Genomic DNA, 19,307 nt, shown 5'->3' with positions numbered 1-19,307 from the left:
TTTCTTATGCGAGTCATGTGGGTTTTCGACGAGTCTCCTCATCCTTCCTTCTTTGTTGACCATCAGTGAGATGTTTTTCATAGGCTAGTCACAAAGTCACTCATATATTGAAGACATTTAAATTTAAAATCCTTGTAAATATTTCTTGTATATAATCTATATTTCATGTTGTTATTCCGTTTATTTTTTGTCACACATTTATATAATTCCTTCATTATGAAAATTAAATAGTTTTAATATTTATTACATCATTCTACTTAACCATAATTGAAATTTTGAATATTAAACCAGTCATTCATCAAATTCAATATTTGATCCAATTTTCAAAACTTGATCTCAACCAATGAATATTTTTATATAAAAACAGCATCAATTGTTGCTATTTTCTTATAAGCATAAGTTTATTCAATGAATATTCTCAGTAGTTACTATTGTTAATCTAATCGTGAAAATTTTAATTTCTGATCAGGTTGATTTTAAAATTAAAAAAATCATCAATGACGATAGTAGTTAGTTAGATAACCATCAGAATACGATCATCAGCCCAAGTGATCACCCAAGCTAAACCCAATTTGTAGAAGTTGATCTATCATGAACAAATTAATTAAGTGGCAAACACAAGAGTGAAATATTACAATCAATCATGTATTAGCCTAATAAGGAAGCTATTTGAAAAGAGCAATACATATATAATTAACACAATATATCCTATGACACTTAGGCTTGTTTTGGATATCTTTAGACCACAGTAATTGATATGAGCTAAACACCAAAGATCATAAAAATAGTGAATTATTGCATTAAAAGAGAGTAAATATATAATTTGTAGCATTTATACAGCTTTTTATATGAAGAAGAAGGCTTTAAACAATATGGAGTGCCTACAACAATTTTTATGGAACATAAAATAAAACAATCATGGGGTTGTTAGCTTTCACATGCATAATGATGAATTTTATCATCGAATAAAGAAGTGCATCACATTATTAATCTAATCAAAATCTTCAAATATATTATTACAATTAAAGTCTCATTTGGGATAGCTTTTTTCCTGCTTTCTAAACTAGCTTTTTAGAATAAAAATTTTTCGAACTAAGAATTTTTATACTAAAAAACTAATTTAAAAAGCATTAAGAAAGCTATCTGAAATGAAGCCTAAAACTTTAATTGGGACGAATTTCCTACTGCTTTATAAAGTGGCTTTTTAGTACAATTTTTTAAAAAAGTAAGAAAAATCAGTGGCCAAAAGCTATCCTAAGCTTCATTTGGGATATTTTTTTTGGAACTCTTCAATGTCTAGGAGCCAATTGACCCCCTAAAAAACATTCTTTATGATAGGGGCTTGTTGCGTCCAGGAGTATTCGCGGCGGTAGAGAAATATAAAGTTTATCGTCTTAGCGTTGTACGAAAATCCGGCACGCAATCAGATAAGAGAGAGGGTCTAGCATTTATGAGACACCAAGATTTTTACGTGAAAAACCCCTAAAAAAGGGGGAAAAACCACGGGGCCTAGCCCAGTTTGAACGAATCCACTAGTATTTGCAGTCGATTACAAATGAGGCCCTTCCTTGGGAGAAGACCTTAGCTTGATGTACATCTTATAGAGTACATTACATGATGTAAATACAAAAAGTTACTATTGACGTATTCTCTTTGTTGGTGACGGAGGTCGGAAGGACTGTAGTCGGCGGGCGACGGAAGTCAGGAGGACCGTAGTCAGTTGGTGACGGAGGTCGGAAGGACTGTAGTCGGCGGGCGACGGAAGTCAGGAGGACCGTAGTCAGCTAGTGATGGAGGTCGGAAGGACTGTAGTCGGCGGGCGATGGAAGTCAGGAGGACCGTAGTCAGCTGGTGACGGAGGTCGAAAGGACTGTAGTCGGCGGGCGACAGATGTCTGAAAGACTGTAGTTGGTGGGCGACGTAAGTTAGAAGGACCGTAGTCGGCTGGTGACGGAGGTCGGAAGGATTGTAGTCAGACGACGAAGATCAGAAGGACAACGTCAGGTAGAAGTCCAACAATGGAAAGAAATGCATCTTTGCATAGATGTCCAGCAAAGTTCGATAACTGGTAGAAGTCCGGCGTCGGGTAGAAACTTGGTGAAGAGTGAAGGTTCAACGTCGGGGAGCAGTCCGACGTCTGTTGGTGGCAGAGGAGAGCTCCGGCTTCACTTGGGCGGAGTTTCGACTTCAGGAGGGAACTCTGTTGTAAATTGGGAAGAATTTCAGCATCACGTGGAAGTTGGGCAGAATTCCTGCGTTCTCCCGAATATCACGCAGAATCCCTGCGTGTTTAGGAGGAAGGACGAACTCCGGCGGTGGTCGAGGAGGAGAGGATTCTCCTTTTCCCCTTTCTCCTCTTCTTCTCTTCTTCTCTTCTTCTTCTCTCTCTTCCCTTGAGCCCCTTTGTGTAGAATGAGGGCTCTATTTATAGTTTTTTTGGAGTGACATAGCCCGTAAATAGGCGTGAGATCATGGGCGAATTGGGAGTGGTTTGAATGGACGGCCGATATCGAATCCTTTGATCATGCACCGTTTGTTGGACATTTGAAGGCCTTAATGATGTAGGAATTCGGTGATCTTGGGCTCGTTAGATTCGTCTCGTCGAGCCGCTCGATTCGAGTATAAGCTCGTTAAAATCGGAGACCGTTTGGTAACTCAAATTGCGGTTTGAACCTTCCAACAGCGCTTCGGGTCCTTGATTCGGACCCATTTGGACTCGGATTGGGTCGAATTTGGAGTCGTTGGGTTCGTATTTCTGAGACGCTCAGTTTGACTGTAGACTCGCTGAAATCGGAGTTCTGGTGCTTCCGGATTTAATTTTGGAAGTTTCCAACTAGCTTTTGCCTCAAGATTCGTGCCCGATCAAGCTAATTTTGTAATGCCGTATCAGGGCTATTAGGTGATTTTCCCCCCTCCTTCATAGGGATTTTAAATTTTGACTCGTGTATATATATATAAGTTTGGCCCATAAGAGTTAAGGCTGGCTATGCCTCTGCTGCTATCTTAAGCCATTTCTTAATATTAAAATTTTTTGTACTAATAAACTATTTTAAAAAGCATTAAGAAAACCACCCCTAACTAAGCTTTAAGCTACTAGCGTAGCTTTCATATGCATAATGATGTAAATTATCATATAATAAAGAAGGGCGTTAAGTTTAGACAAATAATTATAAACTTTAAAGTTTAGACGTAAGGAAGACTATAAATTTAATAATATGATAGTTGTGTTGTAGAAGGCATTAATGATGGAAAGGATGACCTTTCAACTCTTCCATAGTAGTAGCTTATTAATTACCAATTGACTGCAATAGATTTTGGTCACGAGTTTCCAAGAAATTATTCGACACTTGGACGGTCCGGAGACCAATCAAAACCCGCGATGTCATCAGGTACTCTGCATCGGTACCGAACAAAAAAGTGCCGTGGCACGTTCTTGCTAGTCTCCAGATAATATCTAGTGTCCTCATAGAATAATTTATCCGAATTTCCGCATAAACAAAAATATATAAATTTTTATGCTGTACCACGTAATGGGAATTTTATTTGGTCCGGTTGACCGAATGCAAGAAACATCCGGTTGTAGGCAAAAACGCGCCAAAAAACTCGGTACACCTCGGTATAGGCGCGTTTTTGCCTACAACTGGATGTTCCTCTACATCCGGTCGGAGGACGTAATAATTGTTCCACGTAATGCCTCTTTTGACTTAGCATGACAAAGACGATTAGAAAAAAAAAAAATTAGGTGAGAGTATCAATATTAAAATTTTATCAGGATAAAATTTAAAATTATTTAATATTTTTTTAAGATAAGTACAATAGAGAATTTAATTGATCATTTATATATTATACTAATTTTAAAATAAATTTGACAATTTTGAAATTTATCATAGATAAATTTTGATGAAAATACTTAAACTCAAATTTTATCAAAGATTAATAAAACTATCATACTCAATATATCGCATATTAATCTCATTTATCAATAATATGTTTGATAGTGCTACTCATTAACTTTGGATAGAGAGAAAGATCCACATGTCTAACACTTGAGTTTTCCTATCATGAGAATCAATACTTCATTTTCAGAGAAGTTGAGGATTGACTGATATATCAGTATCATGATCTCATCATTGTGGTTCATGCCTTCTCTTAAGAAGTTGATTAATATGGGAATCTCCTACATGATATATTAGGGATCTTTGATTAAGAAAGCACACACATCACTACAGGAAAAACGCCCAAAACTGACGGTTTTTGTCGGCGGTTTGGATGGTTATACCGGCGGTTTTTGTAGATACCGGCGGCTTTACGGCGGTTATTAAACCGCCGGAAAAAATGGCGTAGGAAACGATTTGCCGACGGTTTTTACCGACAGCTTAATTAGCCGACGGCGTTCCGACGGCTTATACCGCCGGTTATTCCACGGCTTTGTACCGGCGGTATTCCGACCGATGTACCGCTGGTTAGCTTACCGACGGCTTCCCGGCTGTCAGGACCGCCGGTAATATAATTACTTATCGACGGCGGTCTAATCCGCCGTTAAACCGCCGGGTATATTGACGTCCGGCGGTTTTGCCGGCGGTTACATGACCGTCGCTAGTACCGGCGGCTTAATGTAACAAAACCACCGGTTAGTCCGCCGGTAATAGCCGGCGGTGAAACTGCCGGCAAAACCGCCGTTTAAACCGGCGGTCCATTAACCGCCGGTCAGAACCGCCGGTAATCAACATTTTTTTCTGTAGTGCACTAGCTAGTGGAACAATCTTATTCTCATACACATACTATAGTAGAACAAGACCAAATATCTCACTTGTCAATGAGAACGAGTCATGAAGCCTACAAGTCAAACTTTTTCTTATTGCCAGTTTTGCCACTGCATGTCCTCTGTACTAGCGGGATGTCATCAATGTCATCTTATTCATTTTCCTCATCTCCGTGAACTTCTTCATCTTCCTCCATTTCCCCATCAATTTCTTTATCATTCTCTTCCTCGCCATTATTTAGAAGATAACTTAATGGTTAATTAGTAGTCAATTGTTAATCTTAAGATTCTTTCAGCAATTCTCACTCTCCAAAATATTTAAATATTTAAATTAAAAACTGCAAAAAAAAAACAAAATTTACAAACACATTAATATATAATCAAGCAAAGAATTAAAAGAGTTCCACGTATAAAAAATATAAGTAACATCAACGAATATATTAATTTTCTATTCAGTACCTAATCATATAAATATTCGCCGACCATGAGGTTATGCCTAAACTAATTGGTCGCTAATGGGTGACTCCTTGCAAACAAGATAATAAGATGCCAATCCCATCTTAATTAATATGAGATTTTGATGAAGTCATTCTCCATTATTGATAATGACACAAGCAATGCCTTGTTTAAGGAGTCATAATTAACTTCCATACAAATTAATATTTGGGTTTTTGTTAAGAGCTAAATAATATTTGAAATTAAATTTTTGATTAAAAAAAAGCTTTTAATATAGGTTTATAAAATAATTAAATTTTATGTTGAAATAAGTTTTGAATTTGAGTGACCGGATGATGATAGTCGAGCTATGATGATCGATGACAATGAATGGATTATGATGGCCATGGGGCGGTGCTTGAATACTTTAGCAAGATGATCGTAAAGGCTAGCATGATTATCAATGTTGAACATCAGGCTGTAAGGCTTTCAAAAATTTCCATGCCCTCGACAAACTTTTGTTTTTGTTTTTGGTTACTTCATGTAAGGAATATGATGCAGTTATGTTATTATTTTATTGGAAATGGCATTTTGCTAAATTTAAACGCATTTTCAAAACTCTCCATTAAATGGCATGTGTTGATCATATGTTTTTTCTGCAATCCTAACGTAACAGTCTGAATTCTTAACTATCGAGATATTATCTGCTCTGACCTAAGAGTGTAACGGTTTTGTCCTTGGGGGGAAAAATTGTGTCACCACACAGATTTTGATTTCTCCTATTTTGTAATCGAATACTGCATTGAGAATAAAGTACGGTCTCAAGAGGCCGACACAATATTCTATAATGGATTCAATATCAGAATAGGGTTTTGAAAATTGATATTTCTATAATCAAACATAATTCAAAGAATAACATATCATCTCAAAAGATGAACATGAAATACGGAGCGGTATGGCTGGGCATCCAACCAGTTGAGTGCAGAGCGTGTTAGCAATAAGAACTTGTATACCGGTTTAGCTTTACACGTGGCATGTCATTACTGGTTATTGTATTTAGCTTTTGTCTATTTAAATGTACCTGTACTCCAATATCAATATTGAAAAAAAATCATTTTAGCCTTTCTTCTACATTCCGTCTTTGATCTCCCTGTGTACAGTCTCAAGAAAGTTAACATGGTATCAGAGCAGGCTAGAGCCTGAGCCATTCCCTTCTTCTCCCTCCTCCATCCCCCTCTTTTGCTCCGACCTTACCGACGTCTTCATGGCCTCATCAGCGGCCTCGTCGGACTCTACCACGAACTCCGCCACCATCACCGGTAATCTTCTTGATGCCCATCCAATTCCCCTTCAGCTCAAATTTCTCCTAAGCAACATCAAGGGCATCATCTCCATCACACTTACCACCGAAAATTACCCCATCTGGAGCTCACAAGTCTTCAAGATCTTCAAGGCCAATGGATTCGAAGGCTTCTTGGACGGTACTCTTCCCTGTCCCCCGGTCGATCACAACTCATCGACGTCAATTTCCCACCAAACTTGGACACTTCTTGATCAAAATTTGGCCGCAGCCCTCTACTCGGTCATCTCCCCTAGCATCCTTCCCTACGTCCTTTCTTTAGAACATTGTTCTGACATTTGGCAAACCATCGCGCGTCGCCTGCAATCTACTACCCGCTCTCGCACAATCCAACTTCGTAACGAACTGCACCATCTCTCCATGAAAAACCAAACTATGTCTCAGTACCTACTTGCCATCAAATCCAAAGTCGACGCAATTGCCGCCACCGGCAGCCCACTCGACCCCGAAGATGTAATTCTTTATACCCTTAACGGCCTACCATCTCAATACCAAGCCTTCAAAACCGCCATTCGCACAAATCTGCAACCAATCAGTTTGGACGACCTCTACACCTTGTTATGCAGCGAAGAACAAAATATTGCCCAAGAAACCATCAAGGACCTACAGAATTTGAATATTGCTGAACCTTCCACCGCTCTAGCTGCCTATCGCGGCCGTGGTCGTGGCCGTAACACCAACAACAACCGCGGTCGGTCCTCCAACACGTATCGTAACAATCGCAACCGCTCCGACAAGAACACGCCCTCTCCCATGACGTGTCAAATCTGCTTCAAAACAGGACATTCGGCGCTAAAATGCTGGCACCGTCATGATCCCAACTACACGGAAGAACAAACCGCAACCGCTCTATTCTCCCCTTCGGAATCAGCAAGCTCAACTAACTGGTTTCTTGACAGTGGTGCTACCAGCCATCTCACATCAGATCCTTCACAAATTCAATCCAGCCGTCCATATACCGGCTCCCAACAAATCACAATAGGTAACGGACAACAACTCCCTATTCAGCACTCCGGCAAAGGTATTCTACCCACCCCCTCAGGTAATCTGCATCTTAATCACCTGCTCCACGTTCCGAACCTTTCTTTTAACCTTATATCTATTCATCGGCTAACTCAAGATAACGATTGCACCGTCAAATTCTCTGCTAATGACTTCTCAATCCAGGATTTGAAGACGGGACGTCTTCTGTTCAAAGGTCCATGTCTTGACGGCTTATATCCTCTCCGACCCACCACTTCGCCTACCACACTTGCGCTGTTCTCGGCTCAAGAAATTCCTCATCTCTGGCATAAGCGGCTTGGCCACCCGGCGGCTCCCACTATTCAACATCTCAAACAGCATATTCCCTCTCTTTTTACTAAATTTCATTCTCTGCATTGCAATACTTGTAGAGTGGCTAAAAGCCACCGATTAGCTTCTCCTATCTCTACTAGCAATACTACGAGACCATTTTCTTTAATTCATACTGATGTTTGGGGTCCCGCCCCCACCACTTCTGTTCATGGTTTTAAATTTTACGTGGTTTTTATTGACGACTTTTCTAAGGTTTGTTGGATATATCCAATGCTTAATAAATCTGAAACGTTCTCAAAATTCTACGAATTTAATAACATGATCAACAGACAATTTGACACCAACATCAAAATTGTTCGCTCGGACGGAGGCGGAGAATTTATCAATTCTCAATTTAATTACCTCTTCAAACGGCTTGGCATCCTTCACCAATACACGTGCCCTTATACCCCTTCCCAGAACGGCACCGCGGAACGCAAACACCGTCATCTTCTTGAAACCACTAGGAGCCTCCTCATTGAAGCCAAATTGCCTCAGTCCCTATGGACGGAAGCTCTTACCACTGCAGCCTACCTAATCAACCGTCTACCTACCAAATCGCTCCACAACCACAGCCCTTATCACATCTTATACCACCAACCCGCCAAGTACAACCATCTCAAGATATTTGGTTGTCTGTGCTATCCTTGGCTCAGACCATATCACACCACCAAACTCTCTCCGCTTTCCACCCCCTGCATCCTTACCGGATACGCCTCGGCACAAAAAGGATACAAATGTCTTGATCCTCAAACGGGCAGAACTTATATATCTCGACATGTTATTTTCAATGAAAACATTTTTCCGTATTCTCAACTAACCATGCAGGACTCGTCCCAGACTCAGCTACCCAACATTCCACCGCTCCTCATGGTACCAATTTCTTCCTCCAACGTCAATGTCCCAATTCCCTCAACAAAACAGACTCCTCCGCCAGACGTTCCTTCCAGGATTACTCCAATCGCACCGACACCAAACACTGACTCCGTCAATCAACCCACTCAATTAGCTACCACTACTACGGCTTCTACCGGTCATCCCATGGTGACCCGCTCCAAGTCAGGTATAATCAAATCTAAACACATATTCAATTTACTTCACACCCATACCAAACCAGATCCCACGTCATACACGGAAGCTGCTCGTCATGAACACTGGCGTACCGCCATGTCACAAGAATTCCAGGCATTGCAATCCCAAGGTACATGGGATCTTGTCCCACCCGATCCTCAACAGAACGTTCTTGGATGCAAATGGACCTTCCGAACCAAATACCGTGCCGACGGCTCCATAGCACGATACAAAGCTCGCCTCGTTGCCAAAGGCTTCGATCAAGAATATGGAATCGACTACCAAGAGACCTTTAGCCCCGTCGCAAAGATCCCGACCATCCGTATTCTTTTGATCCTCGCTCTTCAACACGCCTGGCCGATTCATCAACTCGACGTATCGAACGCCTTCCTTCACGGACAGCTGCACCACACCGTTTATATGACTCAACCTCCGGGCTTCGTCGACAACCTCCAACCAAATTACGTCTGCCAGCTCAAGAAAGCCCTCTACAGACTCAAACAATCACCTCGTGAGTGGTTCTCCACCCTTTCTGGATATCTACATACTCTTGGTTTTCAATTTAGCACCTCTGACAGCTCTCTCTTAATCTACAATAAAAATGGCACACGTATGTACTTCCTCGTTTACGTGGACGACATCCTACTCACCGGAAATTGTCAACAAGCAATCAAACAACTGCTGCAAACACTCAACAGCCGCTTTACCATGAAGGATCTTGGCCAACTGTCTCAGTTCCTTGGCATCCAAGTTACACACACACCATCCGGTCTCCACCTCAGTCAAGGCCACTTCGCACAAACAATCCTTCACCGTGCAGGTATGTTAAACTGCAAGCCTGTATCAACTCCCTCTCAAATTAAAAACAACTCCACTAACCAAGCTTCTCTTGCATTTGCTAACCCATCCCTATACCGTCAATTGGCTGGATCGCTGCAATACTTAACACTAACGAGACCGGACATATCATTCGCCGTCAACAAAGTCTGTCAGCACATGCAAAATCCGACCAACTTGCATTTCGAATCACTCAAAAGACTGTTACGTTACATACACGGCACTCTTCATGTCGGCCTGCCACTATCAGGTGGCGATCTCACGCTCCGATCCTACGCCGATGCCGACTGGGCCGGTGATACCAGTGACAGGAAGTCAATCACCGGATACTGTAATTTTCTTGGCCACTCTCTCATATCATGGAGTGTCAAGAAGCAAAATGCAGTTGCCCGATCCTCCACCGAAGCAGAATACAGGGCACTGGCCGCTGCAGCCGCCGAAGTCACCTGGATCCGTCGTCTTCTACACGAGTTAGATTGTCCGCAACACTCTCCTACACCTCTATATTGCGACAACACTTCAGCTATTGCCTTGGCCAACAACCCCGTATTTCATGCCCGTACCAAGCACATCGACGTCGATTGCCACTACATTCGCAACTGCATCAAAGAGAACTCCATACAAGTTCACCACATATCCACGAAAGATCAAATCGCCGATCTCTTCACCAAACCCCTACATCAGTCCAGATTTAAATTACTCTCCAACAAATTGATCAATCCTCCGGATTCATCAATTTGAGGGGGCATGTTAGCAATAAGAACTTGTATACCGGTTTAGCTTTACACGTGGCATGTCATTACTGGTTATTGTATTTAGCTTTTGTCTATTTAAATGTACCTGTACTCCAATATCAATATTGAAAAAAAATCATTTTAGCCTTTCTTCTACATTCCGTCTTTGCTCTCCCTGTGTACCGTCTCAAGAAAGTTAAACTGGCGGAAATTTTTGACAAGGCAAGTTAATTAACACTTTAAGCTCATCGTGTAGCACGCCAAGGTGGACATAATTAGTATTAATTGTATCAAAGTAATCACTTTTATGTGAATATTCATCATTAATCTCATCAGTCAACGCAGAGAAATGGAAGCAACGGCGTAATTATAGGGATTAAAAAGAAGAGATTTGTCATGTATTCCAATATCACCAAAATAATTTTGTATATCTTCCTCTTCTCTTTCTCTCCCCTTCCATGCACTTATAAGGCAGAATTATAGTCTCAAATCGTCCCAGATGAAGCCTAAGATAACAACCTATGCACTAGGATAAATTTATAGTCTCAAATCCACTAATATTGGCATGCCTAAGTATGTGTTAATGGACACCTTACTAAGTTACGTCTAGCTACAAAAGAAAGTAATTATTTCTTTTGCAATGATGGTGAGAACATTTTAGCTTATTTTGGGGAAGATAGGAACGTACTAAGAAAGAGTTTTTCATGCCTAAGTGATTTGCAATTCATATAATTAATCTCTAATCTAGTTAGGTTTCGTATGGAAAAACGTTCTTACTGTTTTCTAAATTTTGTAGTACAAAAATTTCTAGACGAAGCCTTGGATAGCTTTAGACAAGTATTTTTTCACTGCATTCAAGAGATTTTTATATTAAAAAATAGATTTATAAAGCAATAAAAAATTTATCCTAAATGAAGTCTACGCAGCTTTCTAGTATTAAGAATTTACTTTAAAAATAGTAAAAAAAATTAAACAAAAGAAAATCTTAGTGTAGAATATTACCAGATCGACCATTAGTGGCTTATTTTTCATTGAATGTTTTCTCTATTTGGTTTGTTCAGTGTGCGAGTTCGACTGTTTTTACCTAATCACATGCCTTCTAATTTAAAAAAATAAATTGCTACCAAGACAAAGTTTGGGTTAGAACAATACATGTTGCTTCTTCTATTATTTAGGTTACTGCAGATAATATTTTTAGTTGATTATTCTTTTTTAATTGTTTTCTTTATTGTTCACGCTTACCAAGATAAGATTTCCCATCTAATTTAATAATTTGGTATGAAGGCTACAGATATAAAATAGTCAAATTTGAGGGGGTTTTTTAAAGGAGATTATGAACAAATTATACATGCCAGTTCTAAATTCAAGATCACATGCTTGAAAGCCGTAACCCCCAATTAATGAGAAATTATTCTATGTGGTGACCAAATGCAGAATGTCATCAGGAAATCAAATTAGAATGTGCCACATCAACGGTACCGAGCCATGATACCGAACAGTACTGAGCCGCGGTACCGAGCAAGGGATGACGTGACGCATTCTAGAGTCCGAACGGCATTCGGCTTCCACACGGAATAATTAATCCCAATTAACAGGTCAAGAAAAGATACATAGATTTTTGAATTCTCAAATAGAAAACACGAGCCTCAGAAGTAAAGAGGTGTACTCTGTCTAACTCAAATTTCTGACAAAGAATTCAACCATTTTGCTTAGTTTCTCTTATTTAATTTAACTAGAATAATAAGAACCAGTGAACAATAAGCGATCACAGTAATCTACAGAAGAAAAGAAAAACAGAAAATGAGAAATCTTCTTGGCCTTCTTTAAAATCAAAGATATGATACAGGATTATTGTAATTTGAGGTATCATAAGATCACCTCATCATCATTAACTACAATGTAGATATGCATTCAAACTAAACTTTCTTTCTTCCCTAACATCAAACAGATTCCACTCCAAGCTTCAGCGAAATCCTCTTTTCATCTCTATTAACAATGTAAATTGTACGATTGATGTTTATTTTTGTCAAGAATAAATATACAGAGCAACAGTATTCATACATAGGCACCTGAGATTCCTCTTCATTGTTTACCAATTTGGTGTCTGGTGCTGTTTGATGAGTATCTGTGCATAAAGAAGCTCATTCCAGGAGTCAGGGACTCCAGGCAAGCACCAATGGCTACAGTCCTGAAACTTTTCAGGTGCTCTCCTTTCTTCCTCGGTTAAGCTCGGCTTTCGATAGATCGAAGGATGGGCATCCTTTCTGAAATCAGTCATCCTTGTGATGTTTAGATAGGAAACTGGAGTTTTCATGTCATTTAGTACTGTCTCCAATACTCTCATTTTTGGAGGATAAGGTGACAGAAACTTCTCATTGAAGATGGGCTCAGTTTCTCTATCACAAGCTCCACCAGAGTTCCACTGCCCCCCTCTTTAAAACAAAAAGAAAGTAAGAAGAATTGGTCAATCTCTTGATCGCATTTTTGTATGATGGACAAAACCTTAAAGTTAGGCTTTGTTTGGGACGGCTTTTTTACTGCTTTTTAAAGCAGTTTTCGAGTACAAAAATTTTAAATTTTGTACTAAAAAGTTGTTTTAAGAAGCGGTAAGAAAGTCGTTCAAAAGGAAGTCTTAGTTTATACCTGAAATGGGAAGCTGAGTAACCCCTGAAGAAGACGAGGGTCTTCTTAGGATTAACATTGGCATCCACCCATTTGGCCCAAGTGTGGAGTGCTTTATGGAATGCTTCTACTACATTTAATTCACTGTAAACACGATTCCCTTCTTGGTAGTAGTCTCTCCTATATTTTTAATATCAATGAAATTGATCTTAGCTCAAAAAATAAGGGAACAAGAAAATTATGGATGAAGATATCATGAGCTAAATTTAGCTCAGATACAAGATCTTCTAGAAGTTCAAGAAATTTAAAAGTTACGGGTAGTTGCTATCATGCAAAATCAAGAGCAAGTGTTTTGCATATAGAAAGCTCATTGTTTGTGCTCAATATGTTGGCACGATATCAGCTTGAATTTGACAAGCTATTATAAGCTCATACATTTAACGAACAAAACATGATCAAAACCTTATTTTATTAACCGTATTACTTTCAAGTAGTGAACTTTATGTTCATGAATAGCTCATGTTTAACTCTATGGGGTTGTTTGGTAGCAACCATGATTTGATTTAAGTAGGATTTCATAAATCCTCTAAATCCGGATTTCATAAATCCTAAGAGGCCTAAATCCTGAAAACTATTTGGTAACTTTCATGAAAAATCCTATTAAATCAAGTATGACTGTTTGGCTATAGAGTGGATTTAACAAGGGTACTCTTCCTCTCGAGCCAATTGATTTCGTAAATCCGACACAAAAAACAGGATTTCGCAAATCCGGGATTTAGCACGAAAAGGCATAATTTTCCGTCTGCGACGGCTTTCATTTGCCATGGGATTTGGTTTTGCATTTTTTGGTCGTTTGTATGGATTTCGCTCAAATCTGCCTCAAATTCCGGCCTAAATCCTGCTACCAAACAGCCCCTATAAGTTAACAAGCCAAAAATAAAAATAAGCAAATTGACTTGTTTGCTTAACAAGTGAGCTAAAAACACTGAGCTCGCACAAGCTTTTAGCTTAGTTTACACCCCTTGTTGTATCCTATGCTAAGTTTATCAAAGGATATCTTCAGAATTTTTTTTTCTTTTCTATTTAGAAAAGCTTCACTATTACAAAAATCAAGAACTATTACCCTTTGGAGGTCTTCTCATGAGTCCACCAATGCCCAGTATTGAAGACTATGATATTAGCATCCTTATATCTGGATGAAGACCTCTCAATTATGTCAAGCCTGAGAGTTTCCTTCTTCTTACCGTTGGAATCAGGCATCTCCCATTCCTGAACTAGGAAAGGTGACCGGAAGAACTCAACGGTACAATTATAATCCTACCATAAACAATTTGAAAAAGACAGTAAACTATGAGAAACAAGAAAGGTAAATATATCAGAAATATGGTAACAAATCAATTACCTTGAATAAGAAAGAGTAGGAACCCTCTGTCCTAAATTCGTGACGGCCAGAAGCCTCAAAGACCTTCTTCTTGTTTTTTACAGAGTTCTTCAGGACGCACACAAGGGATTCCCACATGTTCCTATTGAGTGAATCACCGACAAAAACCAGGCGCTTCCCTCTCAATCTCTCCAGCAAATCTAGCGCATTAAATCTAAGTAACAAGCAAAAGAAAAAATTTATAATGAAGAAAGAACTAAAAGAAAAATTAAAAGAAGTGTTTTGAGTTTATCTTACCTTGGGACAGCGCATCCATCAGGCTTCCATCTGAGCTTTTGATAAGCTCGATCTGGCCGACCATTATGAAAGCAATCGAATGGCTCGTCAATATGAGGACAAGATCCTTCAGAATAGAGAGGATATGAATCATCCTTAACCCATTTCCCATGAAATATATCACAACCAATCATGCCTTTGATCCAATCCTCTGTCTTCAAACCAGAATCCTTAGGAGTTTGTGCAGTGGAGGCGTTACCTTTCCTCAACGAAGCTGAGATGTTAGAACTAGCAGGAGCGTCCTTCTTCTTCGAACTCGCAGGATTTCCAGTCAATGCTTCTGTTTGATTCTTCGGTTGAGCTGGGGAAGATGACGTCTTCTGGTTCGTAGATTGAGTTCCGGTAAGTGTTGAAGTTGCCTTTTTAGGTTGAGCAATATTTCCTTTAGAACCAGACTTTGATTCCTCGGGGATATTAGAAGAAACCTCGTTATCTTTGGGAACTGCTAGCTCTCCCGTGCTATTTGTCTCAGGAACTCCTCCTTTTTCCGGCGCCAGTTCACTTACAGTTAAGTTCTGCCCTGGAAATTGAATCGCAGTTTGGTTCTTCCCTGCCAAGACGCCATCTTTCTTTAAAGTAGAACCTTCTGCTGTTCGATTTAGTGATCCAACTACGTCAGTCGATTTCTTCTTAAAGCTGCCATCTTTCTTTGAACCGGGCAACCCTTCCGTCAGATTTTGGCTCACAACACCGTTAACTTTCATCCCATGTACAGAAGCAGCACTTGGCGGTGCCATACTCGGAAAAACGCCACCTTTCAGCGATCCAACTTCTCCACTATCAAAAGGCTTGTCCGGTATGGAAGAAGCGGTGGAATTTGGGAAAATGTGGGAGATGAGATTGTTGAAATGAGAACGGTAGGGGGCAATAGAGGATGAAAATGAGGAGGAGGTGAAAAGAGAGTTGAACCAAGGGGAGCCATTGCCGGACGGATTGAAGGCAAGGAAGGCAGTGCAGCCCACAAAGACCAACGCGAAGCCGTAGGCGAAGAGCTTCGCTCGCCGAGCCTTCACCACTGTGAAGAGGCTTCGGTAATCAGAGGCCGTGGCCCCTTCCTGCGGACTCTTGACTCCGTCTCCAACCATCGCGAAACGGAGAGACGGAGAGAGAGAGAGAGAGAGAGGATGTTGCGCTTTCAGTGAGGAGTTGTGAGGAGTTGTGCGTTGGTTTTAGAAATGGAACGGCAAAGAGAGAGAGAGAGAGAGAGAGAGTGTGTGTGTGTGTGTGTGAGTGGGGAAAGTGGGAAGGGACCGAAATGCTGCGATTTTGCGAAGGGATCAGTGAGCTAATGCTGTTCTGCGTTTGAAACAAGCCTTTCTTCTATGAGAATCTTAGGGAAGACCGAACCGGCCGTAAGACCGGTTCACGGTTGAACCGGTCGAACCGGCCGGTCCGGTCCGATTTTCAAAACCATGATAATAATAATATTTTGAATTTCTATCATTTAAAGTAAAAACGATTTCTCAATTATTATAGCAAAGTATTATTATTTTTTAATTTAAACTTAATTCAAAGATCGCCGTTCAAGTTTCTATGGATTTTAACTGAAACCATTATAGTGAAGAAAATGCGTTCAGCGGTACTTATTCTTCATTGCTTCAATTTTATTTGATTTATTTTTTCTCCTTATTTATTTTATGATTGAATGGGTAAATGTTTTAAATAAGAATAGTACTGTCTTACTAAATTTAATTTTTTTCGTATAATAGCAACGGTACATAAAATAACTTTTTTTTAATTTTGATTAAAATTAAAATATATAACGTTTGACAAATAAAACATTATAAGATCTGAATTTCTTGAATAAAATGGAAGTAAACATATACTTTTTAGGAAAATAAACATTATTTATCTAGCGTAATTAATCTAATTTTATTGAAATTAATATTAGTTATATTATAACTATTTAGAATTGGACATTTCTAATGATTTATTAAAACAATTTTTTCAAAAAAAATTCAGATCAACATAACTATTACTTTTAAATAAATTAATATTTAACTTATTTTAAAAATATATTTTTTTAATATAAAAGATTGTGGGCCAATTTTATGATATAAAAAGTTATACAATAATTTTCAATTACATCATGGTGCCACTGTAACTGGTGAATTATTTTTTATATTATTAATTTATTATTATTACATATCAGAAATTTTATGATGGCTAAAGTGTAAATTATTAATCCTATAATTGCATAACAATTTTGCATATACAGAGACAAAAGGAGATCGAAAATGTTTAAAAAGGCACAATAACTTTTTAAATGAAAAATCAATAAGAAAAAAATCACAAGGATAATCTACTATTAAAAATGCAAATTAGAGATAAATGTCCTCCTTAAATGGAAGAGGCATCAATGCAAGATTTGAGTTGTTGGCTTAGTCTCCTATGTGAATGACAAAAAGAATACTAGTGAAACACAATATGTGGCTAGCATTAATGACAATCACAATAATGTGATGATGGTCTTAGGAATCAATTGAAGGCGAGCAATAACGAATAATTGATTGTATGTTGACATCGGTTCACCAAAGATGATAATAGCTAAACATATGTAGTTATTCAATAATAAATGTCGGTACATGTTGAATGATAGAGAGCGAACATACAACTTAAGATTCTTGAAATATAAAAACTCTCTTTACTCATGATTCTCCTTCAAGTGTGGAATGAAATCTATTTATATAATTTTTAATTGAGGAATTTTGATTATTTTTATTAAAATCTTAAACACTCCATTAAATTGATCAAAATTATCCTCATAATATTTGATAATAATGATTTTAAACTCATTAGATTCACCTATTCTCATTTGAGATGCACATTTCGATTATAAGTCTCATTAGACTGAACTCATTGAAAAAAGACTTTTGACCGGCTACCAAACATCGTTGGACTTCCACCCGGCTTCAAATTAATTTTGGACTTTCACCTGACCTCCAACTGATGTTGGATCTCTGCCCGACCACTTACAAACATCGAACTTACACATCGACCATAAACTGATGTCGGACTTCGTCCCAGCCACCAAGGTCTGACTTTTGCCCAACCACTGACTAACGTCGGACTTCCACCTAACTGCCGACTATAGTCCTTCCAACCCTCGTCTCTGGACAACGATCTTTCTAACCACTATCTCCTACTGACTATGATTTTTCTAACCACAGTCTCCTGCTGACTATGGTCCTTCTAACCTCCGTCGCTCACCGACTACGATCCTTCTAACATTCGTCTCTTGCCAAATATAGTCCTTTCGACCTCCATCGCCCGTCGACAACTATCCTTTCTGCCTCAATCGCTAGATAACAATCTTTTTAACCAATGTCGCTCGCTAACTATAGTCCTTCCAACCTCAGTCACCAGATAACGGCTTTTTCTAACCATTATTGCCCGTCGACTACGGTCCTTCTGAACTCTATCACCCGCTGACTATGGTCCTTCCGACCTCCATCACCAGACAATGGTCTTTCTGACCATTGTCGTCTGCCAACTTTGGCCCTTTTGACCTCGTTCGTCTGCCTACTACGATCCTTCATACCTTCATATCACGTCGACTACGGTCTTTCCGACCTTCGTCGCCATACAACGATCTTTATAATCACTATCACCTGCTAACTACAGTCTTTCCGACCTTTATCATCAGACGACGATCTTTCTAACCACTGTCGTCTGCCTACTACGGTCCTTCTGACCTTCATTGTCTGCTGACTATGATCTTTCTGACCTCTGTCGTCAGACAACGATCTTTCTGACCACTATCGCCCGCTGATTACGATCCATCCGACCTCCATCACTAGACAACAGTCTTTCTGATCATTGTTGCCAGCCGACTATGGTCCTTCCAACCTTTGTTGCCAGACAACGGCCTTTCTAACCACTGTCACCCTCTAACTATGGTCCTTTCGACCTCCGATGCCAGACAACGATCTTTTTTATCACTATTACCCGTTGACTACGATCCTTCCGACCTCCATCGTCAGACAATGGTTTTTCCGACCTCCGTCGCCCACCAACTACTGTACTTCTAACCTTCGTCGTCCATCAACTACGATCATTCCAACTACCTTCACTCGACTATGCCCTTTCCGAACTCCGTCTCTCGCTGACTATGGTCGATTAAACGAACATGTCAATACTTGTTCTTCCAATTCCCATGCACTATATATGATGTATATTTGCTACATTAAGTCATGACATTCCCCCAATGAAGGGCCCATTTGTAATCGACTGGAAATATTAGTGAATTTATTCAAGCTGGGTTAGGTCCGATGATTTTTTCTCTTTTTAGGGTTCAATGAAAAAAATTTGATATCTCTTATGAACGCTAGACCTTCTTTTTTATCTGATTGTATATTGGATCCTTATATAAAATATGTTAAATTTTATATTTATCTATCGCCGTGAATATTTCATTAGGCGATCATATATATA

At 39.3% G+C, this 19,307-nt stretch overlaps 1 protein-coding gene across 1 annotated transcript; it reads right to left on the bottom strand.

Moving 5' to 3' along the window:
* Positions 1-12,335: 12,335 nt before the first annotated feature.
* LOC110094393 (protein trichome birefringence) lies at positions 12,336-16,087 on the bottom strand. Its single transcript, XM_020819622.2, has 5 exons — positions 14,835-16,087; positions 14,559-14,751; positions 14,280-14,473; positions 13,178-13,336; positions 12,336-12,966 (listed from the first exon to the last, which is right to left on the bottom strand). Exons 1-5 carry the CDS (start codon positions 15,956-15,958, stop codon positions 12,624-12,626), a joined length of 2,013 nt encoding a protein of 670 aa, XP_020675281.1. The 5' UTR covers positions 15,959-16,087; the 3' UTR covers positions 12,336-12,623.
* Positions 16,088-19,307: the final 3,220 nt, after the last annotated feature.

This window comes from Dendrobium catenatum, unplaced genomic scaffold (genome assembly GCF_001605985.2).
Source record: "Dendrobium catenatum unplaced genomic scaffold, ASM160598v2 fragScaff_scaffold_198, whole genome shotgun sequence".
Classification (NCBI taxonomy): Eukaryota; Viridiplantae; Streptophyta; class Magnoliopsida; order Asparagales; family Orchidaceae; genus Dendrobium; species Dendrobium catenatum.
Note: the sequence above shows the minus strand (reverse complement) of the source record. Positions and strands in the feature narration are given on the sequence as shown.